Source organism: Pinus tabuliformis, chromosome J, assembly GCF_031772625.1.
Source record: "Pinus tabuliformis cultivar Carrire ecotype Pingquan chromosome J, CPIR1, whole genome shotgun sequence".
NCBI lineage: Eukaryota > Viridiplantae > Streptophyta > Pinopsida > Pinales > Pinaceae > Pinus > Pinus tabuliformis.
This window is the reverse complement of record NC_142295.1, coordinates 721,826,038-721,844,896: the sequence shown is the minus strand read 5'-3', so window position 1 is coordinate 721,844,896 and position 18,859 is coordinate 721,826,038. Positions and strand designations below refer to the sequence as shown.

At 39.4% G+C, this 18,859-nt stretch overlaps 1 protein-coding gene across 1 annotated transcript in view; it reads right to left on the bottom strand.

Moving 5' to 3' along the window:
- The window catches only part of EMB2737 (embryo defective 2737), a 390,042-nt gene that overhangs the window by 346,160 nt on the left and 25,023 nt on the right, over window positions 1-18,859 (bottom strand). Inside the window, exon 2 of the mRNA XM_089378363.1 lies at window positions 5,036-5,100. Within this exon, the coding sequence (XP_089234489.1) occupies window positions 5,036-5,100 (65 nt within the window). The remainder of the gene's footprint in view (window positions 1-5,035; window positions 5,101-18,859) is intronic.

Sequence of the window (18,859 nt, the reverse complement as noted above, 5' to 3'; positions counted from 1 at the left end):
TTGAGATACCCTAAGAAATGATTATTTCAATAAATATGACTCCTTATCACCAATCACTTGCAACATGATTGGGCATAAGGGAACTTTAGATATTGATCTATAAGACTTTATATTTCTGCTACGTTGGTATAGTAAATTCATTCAAAAAATAAAATTCACTCAAATCTTTATCTAGTATTGGCAAAAGGGACAACTTTGATTTCCTAACACCTTCTTTAGGAAGAAGGACCAAAGATATCTATCAATAGTTCCTCAATTATTTTCTCATAAACATCTACTCCTCGTTTGAGATACCCTAAGAAATGATTATTTCAATAAATATGACTCCTTATCACCAATCACTTGCAACATGATTGGGTATAAGGGAACTATAGATATTGATCTATAAGACTTTATATTTCTGCTACGTTGGTATAGTAAGCAAACACCTTCTAGTTGACAAATATTGAAAAAATATCTACATCCAACACTCCTGATAAACCCCTCTTTGTTACTATTTTCACCCTAGCAATGCACAAAATAGATCCTAGACGATGGGAAGGATACCCTAACTTCTACAATATTGCTTTGAATTCATCTAGCATCTTTACAAGGATGCCATTATGGATTGAAAGTGTCGTGAAAACAAATTGAGAACAAATTCCTTGGATAACATTCTACATAAATTGTGGATGACCCTATAGGAATTGATCCTAAGAGAAAAATCCCCCTAATTTCACAATTATATTATAACGTGTATAACTTAACAAGAACTCTTTGTTAAAAATTGGCAGTCGAGGGAGCAATTCTCTCCTTGGAGAAGTCCTACATACCCTAAGGAGACCCTAATTTCCCTTGGAAAGTTTTATTTTTCTCATGGAAAAATGTTATTTTCAAAGTCAACACAAAAAGTACAAGTCAACCTGGAAGAGGAAATTCAACCACCAAGACCTCATATAAATACATATCATTTGGAGCCATCACATCGCACATTCATTCATCTTCTATTGGTTCAATTTGGTCTGAAATTGCAAGGTCCAAGCTCACGCGTGCGAAGGAGAGAGAGGCAATCTGATTTGACCAAGTTTGACTTCTGTTTTGGGATGGTTTGACCTACGTTGACTTGAGGAGATTTGACTTCGTTTGATTAGTTTTTGGATCTATTTAGGGAGGATGAGCTGATTGGGACGTTAACCAAAATCCTTTGTGCACCTTGACCAAAGTTGACCCACAGTTTTGAGGCTCGGGTTGACCACAAGTCAGCTATTAATTTTGACCGAATTTGAAGGTTGTTTTGAAGAATGTTTTGACTAGGTTTGACCGAGCAGAAGAAGTCACGTTCTTTGACTAGCTGACCGAATTTTTTGAAGTTGATTTGAATTTTGACCATTGACCAAGGACTAGTTAGGGTTGCATTGACTGTGGTTGAATTTGATTGAAAATTGCAAAATTGTTGTTTGACCAAATTTGAATTTTATACTCATTTGATTGGATATTGGTTGGTTGAATTGGTTGGTCAATGCTTTGACCTTTGACTAGTTGTTAATGTACCTAGACTATGTATCTCTTTGCTGGACAATTGATGAACATTTAATAGAAGAAGAATCTAGTTGGGATTCCCCCTTGTGGGATTTTTCCCCTGTTTTTGACCTAAATATTTGTGTCTCATTTGATCTTGGATATCTTCTATTGTGCATATTGTTTACTATTCTATCTACAATTGCTTACTATTACTGGGTGATTGAAATTGAATTGGAAAAGTGATTGCTACTGAAAGAAGAAATTGTTAAAGTGATTGTTACAGCATAGAACATTGAAAAATTAACGTGGTACCAGAGATAGGGTGAAGACAAGCCTAAGGAGACAAGAGCAATCACCCTTTGAAAATATCTTATCCATTGTTGAAGATCATTTGACTTGGACAAGATGACTACCTCATACTTCAAGATTGAAGAAAAGTTGAATGACTCATCTAACTATGTTGTTTGGAGAGCTAGGATTGATTTGACTTTTGAGGAGAATGATGTCATGGAATAAGTTGGAGGCAAGGTACCTGAGCCTCCAGGCAATGCTTCTGCTACTGTCAAGCCAAGTACAAGAAATTTGATATCAAAGCTAATAAAACTATTATTAATTCTTTGAGAGACCATTTGATCACTTATGTTTCGAAATTGAAGAAATCCAAGGAAATGTATGATAAGTTGGTTGGGAAGTATGAAGTCAACAACTTGAACCATATTCTTTCTTTGAAGAATCAACTGAAGGACATCAAGGTGAATAATGAGGAGACTGTTCAATCATACTTCATGAGGATATCACAACTCAAGGATCAACTTTTGCCTGTTGGAGAGATTACATCCGATAGAGAGTTGGTTCTAATCTGCCTTGGAGGTCTTCCTCCGATTTGATAGACATATATTACCACGATCAGAAACAATGATAGGTTCCCTTCATTTGATGAGCTATTGCGCAAGTGCACTCAAGAGGAGAACAATATGATTTCTAGAGGGAGAATTCAAAAGCATGAAGAAGGAGAACCCATTGCATTTGTTGCTCAAGGCAAGAAGAGGAAAGGAAGAGGAGGACCATCTAATTCAAGAAAGCCTGCACCAACATTCAAGAATTTCAATAGAAGACCTAAAGGGAAATTACCAAAAATTCAATGTTTCAAATGCCACCAGCATGGTCACTTTGCCCGAGACTGTCCAGAAAATGGAAATGCTCCTAGGTCCTACAATAACAATCATGGCTACCACAACAACAGGTTCAACAATAGAAGAAGAAGAGATGCTACTATTGCCAGTGAAGAAAGCGATCGTCCCCAAAAGAGATCAAGGAATTAAGATATGATAATAATGCAGCCGCCACTCAATCTGCATACTTTCTTCTTTATGCTCTTTCTAGTTCATCTCCTCCGGATTCGTTTGATAGCTAATTAGTAGATAGTGGGGCCTCTAGACACTTCGCTGGTTATCGTGAAGTCCTCTCAAACCTAGTTGAGAGGGAGACCAATTTGAAGATCATTCTGGGGGACAATTCTACTTACCCTGTGAAGGGGTTTGGTTCTGTTTCATTTCATTTGGATTTTGGTCAAACTATACACCTACAAGATCTTTTGTATGTACCCGGATTGAAAAATAATCTTGTATCTATATTTTCCTTGGCGGACAAAGGATGAGAGTTGCCTTCATAAAGGGAACAGTCCTTACTTGGCCAATGGAATCTCGCTTGACAGTTGCCTTCACTTTGGGATCAAGAATTGAAGACCTTTTTAAAGTCAATGGAAGACCAATTCGAGCATTGGTTCATGATAGTAATCATCAATGTGAACTACAACACCTTCATTACAAAGCCTTGCCTAAGGTAAGAAAGATGGTTTCTGCAATGCCTGAGGTTCAAGTAAATCATAATGGAGTTTGTCCAAGATGTGCAAGTGGAAAGAAGGCCACAATGGACATAATTGATTTGTCCCAAAAAACAGCAAAATACTTTAATCCAATATTATCTGTCAAATGATCCAGATTCATTATTCCAATTAAATCCTACATACAGTCTATAGTTTAGAATAACCCTTACAATAAATTCGTAGAAGACACCTACTTCAGGAATGCTACAAAACACCTAAACAGACTTCACTGATCTTGTCTCAAAAGGGGTACTAGAACTACTTCAGGATATAGCTGAGTTGCTTCAGGAAAGTTCAGTAGAAAATAGGACAGCAACCAATTTCAAATCAATGAGAGTTCTATCTTCCATGGAAATCAATTTGTCTCAGGAAACTCTTCACATCTGCCACAGGAGGTTTTCGACCTTCCTCAGACATTTTGTTCCTCAGACGAATTTCAACCTACTCAGAAAAGTTTGTCATGTCTGCCACAGAGGGGTTTCAGCTGCCTCAGAGAAATTAGTCTTCTTGCCTCATAAAGGATTTCGGCCTGCTTCAAGAAATCTGACCAGCTTCAGGATGATCTCTATTTGTATTTTCCTGAGAGTTCCCACTAAGAAATTTCACTATCCTACAAAAGATACTTCCCTGTTTTCCAGAACAAAATAGAAAATAAAGATAGGTAACTAGGGCTGAATCTTTCACCACCGAAATTAATTAAAGAAAAGGGGTCTTAAAACCCTCAAAGCCACTACTCAAGAAAACAGATGTTTTGATCCACAATTCATGATGATAATTTGATCTCAACTCTTTTCTATTTATAAATTTTTCCATGGGCTCCAAAATGTGAGGGGTTGTGGGTGCAACCCCCAATTTTGGGTTTTTTGCCCCAGTCAATCCAACTTTTGCACAATGTTGCCACAACATCAGAAAAATTGGGTTTTAACCCCTTTATCAAGACTATAGCCTACGGGGTTGGATAGGCTATTTCGTCCTCCAACAACCCATCAATTTGGAGAGAACATTACAACTAAATAGTAGAGAAATATCAATTCACTAGTGCATGTATGCAATCGGTAGCTATATTCAACAACTCTTACAAAATTTTCACTCTAATTATAATAAAGATAAACAAAAAAATAAAAATAAAAATATCCCAACCCCTATCGTGGTAATAAAGATGTGATGTTAAAAACTAAAGAGAAGTTAAAAGATAAAACTAAAATTGTATCCAATGTTATAGAACATACATATGGTTTAATGTTATAACTTATAACTATAAACATAAATTTTTCTTCATTCTGAACAAAAGAAAACAAAAGCAATTTTTATTGTAAATTTCTCTACCCATAATACCTTACACAAGTAGAATCATATACCAGATGCATATGCATTGGAAGACTTCCTATCAAAGTGTATTTGTTTCTTGTAGAGAGTCATAGTCTTCTAATTTTTCCAAATGATCGGTATACTATGATATCATCAATTGTTTTCCATCTTCTTCATGATTAAGGTTCTTTGCATTTTAAATGAATTCATTACCATTTATTGCTAATTGTTAATGTGAACTTTCGTGAAGTTTATTTTCAAAAAGGCAGTTCAAAAAAATCAGATATCCTCAATTTCTCAAAAACCCATATTCTTAGGGAAAGGCCGAAGAAAGATCAAAACCTTTTGCATATGACATTGCTTGCCACTTCAAGGCCTACTGAAAAGCTCCCAACTGCAGCTACACCCTACACATCACCAATGACCATATACAATTATTAGCTCTACAAAGAATAGATCATTTTAAGAAACTATGGCATTAATCCAAGAAGCTTAGCCTCCCCTTGGACATTTCAAAAGAAAAGATGAAAGCTCTAGTATGTGCACAAAGCACCTGGACTGATATAATAAACAAATAGGAACAAGATATGGTAGGACAAAAAATATGTGAAAAAACGACCGAACAATTTGGTACAAGAAAATACCAGAAGTTACACCAACATATATGGAAGCAATACAAAATAGAGTCCATGACAGTCACAAATGATAGGATAAATTACATAAGCATCATAGCTTCAATTCAAATTTAAACCCAAATGCATTCAATACAACTCTAAATAGAAAATATATTCAATTTTAATGTTGGATCCAAAGTCAATTTATAGTCTACCTCTATGCACATTAGATTTTAGATTCCATTGTGCTGTATATCATCTATGACATTGGGCAGTTGTTGCAACTGAGGTATTTCTCCAAAAAGGACTAATCATTTATGCACTACTCACTATTAACTTACCTAGTATTTAGTTTTATTAAAGAGGGATTATCATTATACGTTAATTAGAGACGACAATTATGTTAATTGGAGTTAGAGATGGAAGGGTTCTGAATCCTGATAAATTTAAAAGTGCGGTAAATTTGGTGGACGGACCTGTTACCCACCATTTTGTGGGTGATATCCCTAGGCGAAAAAAATTCTCCAAGATGGTCCTCAGCTGGTAGCCAATAGCCACCAAATAGCTCATTGTGCCATTTCTTCGCCACCTGAGCCAGCCATGTGGTCCCTCACCCATATGCCATGATCGTATGTTTGAAGGTGGGCCTCCCGAACCTAAAGGTATGCCTTGTCATTTGGTAATTGAGTATTGTAGTTTGTTTATCATGGATACTTCTGCGCATGGATTAATGGGGGGGATTCAGCAGAAAGAATGGGCTAAGTTTGTGCTCTTGTCCCCTAGACACCTTTTGGAGGTTAACCTTGGATTCTAGTCCCGTGGGATCCCTTTCACTGACCATTTGGATTTAGGGATGGTACTTCATGGGAAATCCTGATCTTGGTTGCATGGTCCCGCTCCCTCATCCACATATATTGCCCCCTTTCCACTCATTATAACTCCATTCATCATTTCTCCCTCCTGGGCCCACATTCCTCTAGTAGCTCCTAGGGTTAGCTTTCCCCCTCCCCTTGCCCGCACCTTGGGTTGGGCCTGGAATGATGCCCCAGAGGTTGATGCAGTTGAAAAGAAAAGTAAAAGCATAAATGGCCACATTCAACACAGAAAATACCACAAAATGCAAAAGATGGTCAGGACAAACACATTTACCACATGGGCAAAAGCCAATACATGAGCTCTACCCCATCATCATGGCCATCACCTTGGTTCCTACAAGCCCTCGATGAGCCTACTTTATCATTTAGGAACCCATGGTTGTCCAAACCCCTAGTGGGCAATGACCACCCTACCTTAAGGGTGTATCCACTGCTATATCTCACACATCATGCTCTTATCCCCGAGCAGTTGATTAAAGAAAAATCATAAAAAGCAAAAGGCATATAAAGAAGGGTGGAAAAATCAAGGTCGGGGCACCTCATGTACCGCGATTTCTCCCTCCTACACATTATATACCCAAGTGTGGGCTTCCCTTTATTAGCTACCCTCGTACCCTAGCATGTGACCCAGGCTATGTTGCACGAAACTTCAAAGAACCCAGCGTTTCAGGACGTACCCATACCCGAAACTCCGAAACTTGGCCGAAACTAGGCCAAAACTCGACCATCATGTAATCATATATTAGAGTTAATATAGACTTCTTTTTCCTTTTAAATTGTCATATATGGGTCTTATTCCCTTTTTTCTGGCAAGATAATGTGTTATCACTTATTTCTTTATATATATATATATGACGTTTCCACTGACGTTTTGGTCGACGTTTCCATTTTTGGGAGGTGACGTTTCTAAACGTACCCATTTTGGAAACTCCAAAATGTTTCGACGTTTCGTGCAACTTAGGACCCAGGGCTACCCCTTTCATCCCCTGCTCCATTCATCTTTTTGTCACATGCCACCACCCTTTAAAGGATGCACCTTGGACATATTATCCCCTTTAGAAGTAGAAACCGCCTAATAGGATGTTTAGTTAACCCCATTTGGAGCTTGAAGACATTATCACATGCCAAAGCCCATTACGGAAGGGCATGCCATTATGAAGTCCCCACTTGTTGTCCATGGTTTGTAAGCTCTTTTACTTGATTGACTTGATGACTTGTTGTACTGGAAGGCTAAGGGAGGCATTGGATCTTAATCCGGATTGCAGGGGGTCTCCATCTTGGGTTTGGTCTCTCTATACAGGGTCCTAATCTTCCAGAGGGCTACATTCGCACATGTAGGATGTGTGTTGAGAGCCATGGACCTCCACAGAAGTAGACAACACTCCATGGATCCCCAGAGATGTTCAAAGATTGCTCGACATTCATCTATTGAACGAAGAAGATGCAACTGGTTCACCTTTGCCCAACCAACCCCACAGTTGTACCATGCACTTGGCAGATGACCCAAGACTTGTATGTTGATGTGGCATCACTTACACCATCATTTGAGCCCTTACAGATGGACTACAAGCATCTTCAACTCACTTGGAGACCCATGAGGTCACTTGTGTGCCCTCATAGCCATTGGGAGCACCACAAGTTTATTATGTGGAGAACAAGGGGCCAACCCCTTGTCCATTACTTTTGGAAGTCCAATTCATCATTTTGGCACTTATGGACTTCACCAGGCCTCTTAGAGAGCCCAACGACATGCATTATTGATTATTTGACCTCTTGGGAGGCTTATTATTTTGTTTATGAGCTAGTTTGGTGGGCTTGTCACCAAAAGATAGTTATTTGCACATTATTTTAGTTGATGGGCTAATGTAGGCTCAAGTTAGGTAATTCGAACTCTTAATGAGTGTATAAATAGGAGAGACATGAATTCATTTTGTATCATCACTTGGATTGATCATTTTCTCTTGTGAGAATTTCACATTTCTTTGGAGGAGGAGATTTTTGAAAGAATGGATGAATTTCGATGTTTGGTTATTCTTCTTTGTCTTGGAGCTTCTATGAATGGCATATCTTGGTGATTGGATATATTCTTCTTATATGTAAGTACTATGTTAATGCTATTTTGACTATTTATGTTGTTGCATTCATGATTATGGGATTTTCGCTATTCTAGGGTTAATTTGTTGCTTTTCTTGGAACGAAATTGTGGAAATTGAATCTCTAAATAGTGTTGTATCATGATTGGACCATGTTTGAATGAATGAATGTTCCTAGAGACATCCTTTTCTTGATAAGTCACCAAATATTGTTGAATGAAGTATAAATGACCTTGAAGCTACTTCCATTAAGCCCTAATTCCCAAACGAAGTTGTCTTTTAGGCCTCCTTGACAAGTAGAAATCAAGCCAAACCATAATTTATCCATGACTCCATCTCTCCCAAAGAGCAAGGCACTGGTCTTCCACTGGTGATCACTTTAAAGAATAATTTTTACCTTTTCTCTTTCTTTCCAGGCCTATCCTACATAGGTCACCTAGGGCATCACTTATCTCACAAGTTAGCCATCCAATTACTTCGATTTTTGGTCCACAACTGCGTTGGAGTTTTCTCTAGAGGCCCTCTAAATTTGGAGCAAATCCGACAGTGGGATCTCGATATATTGCAAGCCCTAGCTCGGTAAACGTTTCTTGCCCTAGATTTCCTTTGGCTAGTGACCTACTTGGGATTATTGCATCATATTCAAAGAAAAATTCTCCTTTAATCCCTTTCTCCCCCTCAGTTAAGTCAAGCACACCCTTGGTTGATAAATTCCATCTCATTTACCTAATTTTGGGTCCACTTGGTCCTGTGTGGTCCCACAACCTTGTGAAGATAATTCTTCAAAGATCACTTGAGAAACCAAATTCCATAAGGATTTTGAGGATTAAGAAACTCCATTACAAGTCATATTCCCTAAACCTAGCCCTCAAATCCTCATCAACCTTTCCTAGAGAACCCTACACCTTGCTTACAAAGAAAGCGAGCACTAATTTTGAGTTTCTCCTAGGAAAGGGTTATTGGAATCACTTCCTATCCATTTCATTGATCTACTCTTCATAGGTGATTACTTACATATCAGGTCTCCTCCCATTAGTGAAAGTCCGTAAAGAGTAGGGAGCCTTAGCGGAGGTGACAATGGGCTAAAGCTCCATTGTTGCCCTTGACCTAACAATTGTTCCTTTAGAAACCCCTTTTAGGACCCCTGCTAGTTTGAGCAGTAACAGGACCAACAAGTGAAGTTATGGCACAGTTTTACTTTCTCTTAATTTTGACTTAGGAAAATTATAATTTTCCTATAATCAAAAATAGAATCGATCTGAACCGTCCATCGAGTTTTAATCTCAGTCGTCCATGGAAGATGGAAGGCCAAGTCAAATTTATAAAGAGAGGAAGGGCTAGAATTAGTATATCATTACGCACTAGAGACTTGTGTGTTTTAGCTCAACAAAGAAGGGTTTCTAGTTTAGCACATTAGGGCAAAGACAAAGGTCGAACAGCCTCAATCATTTCTCTAGTAGCGTGCATCCTTTCCAGTGGCCAAGTTAGCTTGCTTAAGGGGGCCGAATAGCCTATACGATTCCATACAGTTGCACAAGCAAAGGCTGAGTTAGTCAGAAAGATGCGAAACAATGTGTTGAGGGTCAGCAAATTGAAGGGTAATTTTTCCTAGTATTTGTAATAAATTTTTGAGATTTTTGCGGAGTAGAATAATAAAACACACAAGTTCGCAGGTTTTCCCCAGTTGGGGTTTACTAGGTAATTTCTGGTGTATCATTTATTGTGTGTTTGTGTCTATGAATTTATTTTTCCGTTGCTTTTATTTTTTAGAATACTCAGAGAAAAAGTGTTTGGAGTTTAGTTTTCAGTTTCTTCATCGCAGAATTTTTATTAGATTAGCAATCGGGTATTAGAAAGCTAACATCGTATCAAAGCAGGTCTTTGATTCAAAACTAGAAAGCATGTTATTTTCCTCAAGAATAGGTGAAAGACACAGGAAAGGGGATGTTGTTCACTTCAAGGTTGCACTAGGGTTTCTGGTTATGTGACCTGCGCTAGGGTTTTCTCTTAGCAGGCTCTATGCAAGGGTTTTTTTAGCAGATCGAGCAAGCAGGATGGTGTATTTAGGGCTAAGATTTGAGGTTTGTCTTGATGGCGCCTCAAATTTCTGTTCTTGCAAGGAGAGGATTGGTGTAGTTTTGGACAAGCAAGGAGTTTGTGAAGAGTCCAACAGATCCTCAGCAACTGGCCCAGCATAACAAGAAAATTGCAAAGGCCAAACGAATAATCCTTGAAGGAGTCAAGGATCACATCATACATCACCTTTTGGGAAAGAAGACAGCTCAGGCTATGTGGATAGCTATCTCAAGGCTATACCGGGCTATGAGTGAAGCTAGGAAGCTAGTACTCAGGATAAACTCAGAAATATCAAAATGACTAAGTCTGATATTATGATTTCTTACGTGACCAGATTCACTCAAGTGAAGGACGAGTTAGCCAGGGTTGGGGAAACAATCTCAAACAAGACCTTGTTAGTTTTGCACTGTTGGGTTTTCCCAAGTCATAGAAAAATTTCACTGATGTTATTAGTGGCAAAGAAAACCTACCAGGATGGGAGAGGTTATGGAGTGACTGTGTGCAAGAGGAGATCCGGAAGCAAGCTATATTTGGGTTTCATGTGAAGACTGAGGAAGAGGAAAACTTTGCCTTAGTTAGCAAAGGGGGCAAGGCCAAGGGCAAGAAAAACCCAAGATGGGTCGAGTCCAGTTCAAGAGGCAAGAAGAAGAAAGATCTCAACGAAGTGAAGTGCTTCTCTTGTCATCAGTTTGGCATTATTCCACCAAGTGTCCAAACAGGAAGAAGGGATCTAAGAAGGAACGTGTGGCAACAACAACAGAGATGGAGTAGTTCACTTCTCAATTTGAGGAGTTTTCGTTCATAGCTTGCATGGCAAGCTTAGTGGCCAGCAGTGTGTGGTATATTGTCATTTGAGCATCTTGTCATATGACCGGAAACAAGGGATATTTTAGCCAGTTGACAGAGAAGGATATGCAGTTTCATAGAGAGATGGGAGATGATTGAAGTACCAAGCACACGGCGTGGGTACTGTCAAGTTTGAGAGGGTGTCCAGGAATCCTCTCTACCTTAGAGATGGCATATATGTCCTAGGGTTGAAGAAAAAACTTGTTTCAGTCTCAAACTTGGAAAACAAAGGTTATGAGGTTATCTTTGGCAGAGGAAAGGCCTTCCTCAAGCCCTTAAATTTGGGAGCCATGAAGCAAATTGGATTTAGAGTGAAGAACCTCTACAGGTTACAATTTGAGATAGAAGTGGCCTTAAGTAGCAGCGAGATCAATGCACATAGATGTGACCTTGGGGAGCTTTGACACAGACATATGGGTCACTTACACCATGAAGCACTGAAGATTTTGAGGGAGATTGCCACAGGGTTACCACAATACAGTGTAGATCAGCATGACATGTGCAAGGGTTGCACACTTGGCAAGTATGCCAAGTCATCCTTTTCCAACAGAAACAACAAGGCCAAGGGCATCTTGGAGTTGGTACATTCAAATGTATGCAGACCATTTTCCTCTCCATCCTTTATGAGATACAGTATGTCACCTTCATTGATGACCACACGAGAAAGACTTGGATCTTCTTCATGAAGAAGAAGATCAAGTCTTCTCAAAATTCGTGGAGTTCAAAGCCTTGGTGGAGAACCAAACTGGTAGGAGGATCAAGGCGTTGAGGTCAAACAATGGTGGGGAGTACATCTCCAACGCCTTCAGGGACTTGTGTGCCAAGGAGGGCATCAGGAGAGAGCTCATCGCACCTCATAACCCTCAACAGAATGGGGTGGTTGAGCGCAAGAACCGAAGCATTATTGGAGTAGCCAAGGCTATGTTGCATGACCAAGGGCTACCTATGTTTCTTTGGGCAAAGGCATGCAACACTACAGTCTTTTTGCAGAATAGGAGTCCACACAGGGTGTCAGGAAGAGTCACACTAGATGAGGCTTTCACAAGCATGAAGCCTAACGTGTCTTACTTTTAGATCTTTGGCAGCCTTGTTTACTGCCATGTGTCTTCTGATAACCAGAAGAAGCTGGAGCCCACAGCAGAAAAGGCATTTACATGGGCTATAGTGAGACATCTAAGTCATACAGGTTATATATTCTAGCACTCAGAAAGGCAGTGATCAAGCGTGATGTGAGATTTGAAAAGGAAAGGGCACTCAGGAAGTCCTTAGAGCATGAGCAGGGTGCAGCACAAGAGGAAGAACAGCAAGCTCTTGAGCAAGAGACTCAGCCAACTCAGATTTCATCACAGCTAGTTGTTGGGCAGGCCGACCAGCACGCAGTTGAGGAGAAAGCGTAGGAACAAGAGGAGAGAGTAGACCTAGAGGTTCCCACTCATCCAATGACTCCCAGTGCAGGGAGAAGACGAGCTAGGTGGGAAGATCAGTTGATCAGAGATGGTCAAGAGAGAGTTGGAGCCCCCAAATCCACATTCAGACAGAGTAAACAGCCACAGAGACATACGAGGTACATTGCACTTATGACTGAGGTGATAGACTAAGAGCCTTTTTGTTATAAGGAGGCAACTTCCCAACAGGTATGGCGAGATGCCATGGTGGGATATTCCTCTATCATGCAAAATGATGTGTAGGAGATTGTGCCAAGACCAGTGGACAAATCAATGGGTGGTTCACATTGGGTGTATAAGATTAAGCATGCAGCTGATGGGAGTGTGGAGAAGTTTAAGGCAAGATTCGTGGCCAAAGGTTTCTCTCAGGTCGAAGGGGTAAACTATGATGAGACATTCGCACCAATGGTCCAGTATTGCAGTGTAGATGGGTTGGAAGATCCACCAAATGGACGTGAAGACTGCCTTCCTTAACGAAGTTTTTGAGAAAGAGATTTGAGAATTTTAGCAGAGACACGCATGTTTGCAGGTTGAAGAGAGCTCTTTATGGGCTCAAGCAGGCATTGAGCAGATGGTATGCCGAAATAGACAGCTGCCTTATCGGATTGGGCTTCACCATGACTGAAGCTAATCCTAATCTGTACTATATTATGGTTGAGGGACAGCCTCTCATTATTGTGTTATATGTTGATGATTTAATATTTACAGGGGACGAGGAGCTCATCCATGACTGCAAGAGAGATCTTGCAAAAGAGTTTGAGATGAAGGATATAGGGCTTATGCATTATTTCCTTGGATTGGAGGTTTGGCAGGGTGATGGGGAGATATTCTTGGGACAGGGCAGGTACGCGCAAGATATTCTCAAGAGATTCCACATGCAGGATTGCAGGCCCATGACCACACCTCTAGTCACAAACTGGAGGAAGGTGGATGCTACCAGAGGTGAGTGAGTTGATGCCACTCTCTGGAGGCAGCTCATAAGGTCTTTGATGTATCATGTGAACGCAGGACCAGACATTTGCTTCGCGACTAACCAATTGAGCCAGTTTATGGTTGAGCTTACCAAAGTGCATTAGGTTGTTGCCAAGCACATGTTGAGGTATCTCAGGGGCACAATAGATTATGGGTTGTTGTACAAGCAGGTTGATGGAGTAAGTCTTTAGGGATTCACAGATGCAAATTGGGAAGGGGGTTCAGCAGACATGAAGAACACTTCAAGTTGTGCTTTCAGTGTTGGATCAACAGTTGTTCCCCGGTTCAGCAATATGTAAAGATCAGTGGCACTGAGCTCAACTATGGCCGAGTACATGGTTGCCAGCTTGGCAGTTTGTGAGGCTATTTGGTTGAGGAAGCTACTTGTTGGGTTGTTCAGTCAAAGGTTGGAGCTCACAGTCATAAATTTTGATAATCAAAGTTGCATCAAGCTCTTTGAAAATCCAATATTTCATGGCTGCTCCAAGCACATCCAGATCCAGTACCACCATATCAGAGATTGTGTTCAAAAGGGTAAAGTCAGACTCCAATACGTGCCTACAGAGGAGAAAACAACAAATATCTTGACCAAGGCATTGGCAACGGATAGATTTGTCTACTTCAGAGATAAACTGGGTGTAGTACAAAACACTTTCCTCTCTAAGAGGGAGTGTTAATTGGAGTTAGAGATGGAAGGGTTCAGCAAAATTTACAAGTGCACTAAATTTGGCAAAGGGACACACAAGTGAAGCTAAGGCGTTGTTTTACTCTCTTAATTTTGACTTAGGAAAATTCTAATTTTACTACAGCCAAAAATAGAATCGATCTCAGTCGCCCATCAAGTTTTAATCTCATTCATCCGCGGAAGATGGAAGGCCAAACTAACCTTATAAAGAGACGATGGGCACAAACTTAGTATATCATTATGTACTAGAGACTAGCTCAGCGAAGAAGGGTTTCTAGTTCAGCGCATTAGGGCAGAGATAGAGGCCAGATAGCCTCAGCGATTTCTCCAACAACGTGCAACCTTTCCAGTGGCCGAGTTAGCCTACGCAAGAGGGCTGAATAGATTGTACAAGTTCGTACAGTTGTGCAAACAGAGGCCAAGTTGGTCTAGAGATGCAGAACAATGTGTTGAGGATCAGCAAATTTAAGGGGAATTTTTCCCAGTATTTGTAATCCATTTCTGAGAATTTTGCTGAGTAAAATAATAAAACACACGAGTTAGTAGGTTTTCCCCAGTTGGGGTTTCCTGGGTTATTTTTGGTGCATTGTTTATTGTGTACTTGTGTATTCGTGAATTTATTTTTTCTACTACTACTAAACTCGGCATATTTAGTAAAAGTGTTTGGAGTTCAGTTTTCAGTTTCTTCATCGCAGAATTTTTATTAAATTGGTAGCTGGGTATTAGAAAGCTAACAAATTACCTAGGGGAAGAGCCCTCAGCCATACGATGTGGTAGGCCACCTTTGACTGAGAGAAGGTTCAATACGTTGCACTAGCTAAAAGTTAGTTAAACCTGTAAAAATAAATTGGAACTACCTAGGGTGTTGCTCAAGACTACTATATATGCCACTTTTGTCTCCTTTTTCATCCACATCTCATATTTGTACATATGTGTAGCCTAATGGAGGAATAATAAGCATTGATAAGCAACGACTTGCTGTGCAGAAATCAACTTTTGATCACCTTTGGGGATTTTCTTCACCATTACCAAGACTTTATAGTCCTAGGAGAAAAAATTGTAGAACCTAGTTTAAAAGTAGAGTTTTTCATATATTTTGTGATTTTTCTTCTATGTAACCTAAAAAATTGGTCACTTGCACATACGACCAACACATTATAGAACAAGCAAGACTTTGGTAAAATTCATCTACCCGAGAGAAGATGATGAAATGGAAGAACAGTTGACAAAGAAAGCTTTAGCCTAAAAAATTGGTCACGTGCACATACGACCAAAACATTATAGAACAAGCAAGACTTTGGTAAAATTCATCTACCAGAGAGAAGATGATGAAATGGAGGAACAGTTGACAAAGAAAGCTAATAGGCAGCGAACAAACAAAAAATGAGAAGAGATAGCCAACAAAAAAACTTCTTGGCATTCAATCAATTATTGAAAAACCTTTAGGAGCTGAATCTAGAAACTCTAAAAATGTTGGAGTCGATGTTCTGCCACAAGGTGGGAGCCAAAAACCCTCAGTGAAATATTGAATATCCTCTCTTGGAATTGCAGAGGTTTGGGATAGTCAGTACAATGCAGAAGTTATGAGATATTCAATAAAATTTGAAAAGCCTACCATCCTCGTCCTCCAAGGGATGAAAAATAAGTAAGTTACAATGGAAAATATGTGAACACATAGAAATCATCTCAAGAGGAACCTCTCGAGGATTATGCACTTTGTGGAACACCCCTCTTCTCTTCTTGTAATTCTCACACCAAATCTAATGTTGGATATTGTCCTATTTTATCCATCAACAAATAGGAAAGCGTCTTAATGCCTTTAATGTTTTTTAGAGGCTTCAAAAGCCTTAAAATAAGTTACAAGTACATCGGAAAAGAAGTAATGTCCCTTCCTAAATTATTTGGAATAGGATTTATTTCTATATTTTGGGGTCAATTTTAGTGAAGACGGGGCCCATTTGATTTTTGATAGAAGACTTAGGAGTTAGAGGCAAGTTAATTTTATATTATTTTGTTTTGTTAATGATATGTGGGGACTACCCACATAAGAAATACGCACTCCTTAAGCCAATGATTCGAAATGCATGAGAGGGAAGAAAAGGCAAGAAGAAAAGGCGGGAAGAAAGGCTCCATGAAGGTTATAAAAGAAAAGCAGCACATTTCATTTGGCATTCTTGGCTTATCGAATTTGATTTTGTTGCTCAAGCTGTTTAGCCGGGTCACTTATTGTTTAGCAAGAGTTTTCCAAGCGAAGAACTCACTGTTTCTTCGGGGCACTTCGAGTGCCACCCTAGAGAGGTTCATCCATTATCATCCGGAGGTGATTTGTAGAGATATTTTCAGCGTTTGTATTCAGTTCACCCCAAAAGTGTGTATTTCTGGAGGATACAGTAGTGGATCTAGTGTGGCTATTGCAACATTCTTCCAAAGGGCTATTGCTGGGAGAAATTAGGAGAAGAAGGCTCCATAGATTTGTTCGCTATTGGGTGAGTTTGACGGCTGGAATTGGCAGCAATATTCAGGAATGATTTTGCAGACTCTGTGGCCAGCACAGATGAGAGAAACTAGGCATACGTGGGAGATAAGAGTTTCAACCACTGGGGCTATTGCTTGCTAGGAAAAATAAGGGAAGTATTGGTGGAGTTGATTGCTACATTTTAGGAGCAGTGTTGTTAAAATCGCGATAAAATCGCGATTTTATCGGAAAATCGCGATTTTTTCCTCTGCCCGATCAAATCGCGATTTTTATTCGTAAAAATCGCCACTTTTTTTTATACCGATTTTTATCGAAAAAATCGCGATTTTTTCAAAAAATCGCGATTTTTAAGGAAAAAATCGTGGGGGCTTGGTACAGCATAGTTTTATAACTTTTTTTGGGTTTTTTCATGCAATTTTTTTGAAAGAAACAAATAATTTTTGAGTGGGGCAACTTAATGATCAAGTCTATGCCCTAGTATGGATATGCTATTCATGGTAATGTTAAATTCTTAAAGTAAAAGTGACATTCTCCTTAATCTTCATTTTCATCCTTTTACTTAAATTTTTAACATTACCATGAAATGACTCAGGATGTTTGAGAGTGGTTCCAGCCTCATTGGATTTCATATGGAGAAAGTAGAATTTTAGATTTCATTTAAAATCCAGCAGACTTATCAGTTTTTCAGGATTTTAGGATTGGGAGATTGTAATGTTTCGAGGTGACACCATCCGCCCAGCCTACCCCTGCCACCAGTAGAGGACGTGGTCTACCTCCTATAGCTCCTACTTCTAGTTCTTCAGCTTCTAGAGCACGTCAGACTCCACTGCCATTTCCACCAGCACAGGCACCAGCTTCTACATCTAGAGGGAAAGAGAAAGCTGTGCCATTTTCTCACAAGAGGGGCAGAGGAAATCAATAGGATTAGACTTTCATTTTATTGTATATGACATTATGACATGATGAGATACATTATCATATTTTTTGTTGATATTTTGAGGCTAAGTTGGACTTGGGACTCAGGACTTACTATTCAGGACATGATTCAATGTTATGTGTGATTTTAGCGCTAGAAATGATATTAAACATCTTATATATTAGTTTTTTTATCATATTTATGTGTCAATGTATTTATTTTATGTTGTAGATGGTTTAGATATTAAAAAAATTGAAAAAAAATGAAAAAAAATGAATATTTTTGTGCCAAACGATTTTTTCCCGCTTTTTTCCGATTTTTTCCCGATTTTAACGATTTTTTCCGCTTTTTTCCCGGCGCCGATTAAATCCCGATCGCGATGTGTGCAACACTGTTTAGGAGTGTCTGGCGAGGATTTTGCTGGTGTATTGGCAGGCAGTGTGCTTCAGCAGATTTGGAGGGCGTAGGGCCTTTTGGGGGTCGATTTTGGAAGGTCAAACCCAGTTTGAACCATTTCTGAGTTTTTCTAGGTTTTTAACAAGGACCCCAAATATAAATTTGCAGCACTTTCTGAGCACTGGAGGTGGGGTTTTCAGACGTATCTTTGCAGCAAACAGTGTGGAATCGTTGGGGACTACGCATTGCCTTTTTGAGGGTCGATTTTGGAAGGTCAAAACCAATGTTGCACGAAGCGGAAGCGTTTTTTGGAAGCGGGGACGCCGAAGTGTCATTTTCCAAAAATCTAGGAAGCAAAGCGTCCGCGGAAGCGTCTGCTATATATATACTTTTTTTATATATTTTTTGCATTTATACTCAAAACAAACATCCCAAATACCAAATTAATTGTAGAAGACATGAAAACATGCATATTTTTGCATAAATCAAGATAGATATAACATCCATTGTACATTAATGATCTAGAATCTAGATTCTTCTCCTCTTGTCTAGCCTTTGCCTCTACCTCGATTGTCTAGGGATATTAGTCAACATTGCCCAATTTTGATCAAACTACCTAATTCAAGACTTAAAATATGGTAGAAAAAGCTTAACATGTTAGATCGATGATTTTGACTTGATTGAAAGGTAATTTTTTGCTAAGGGCGTGCCACGTGACAAAAGAGTTCAACAATTAACACCACCAACACTAGGGTACATAGGGCTTGGTGCT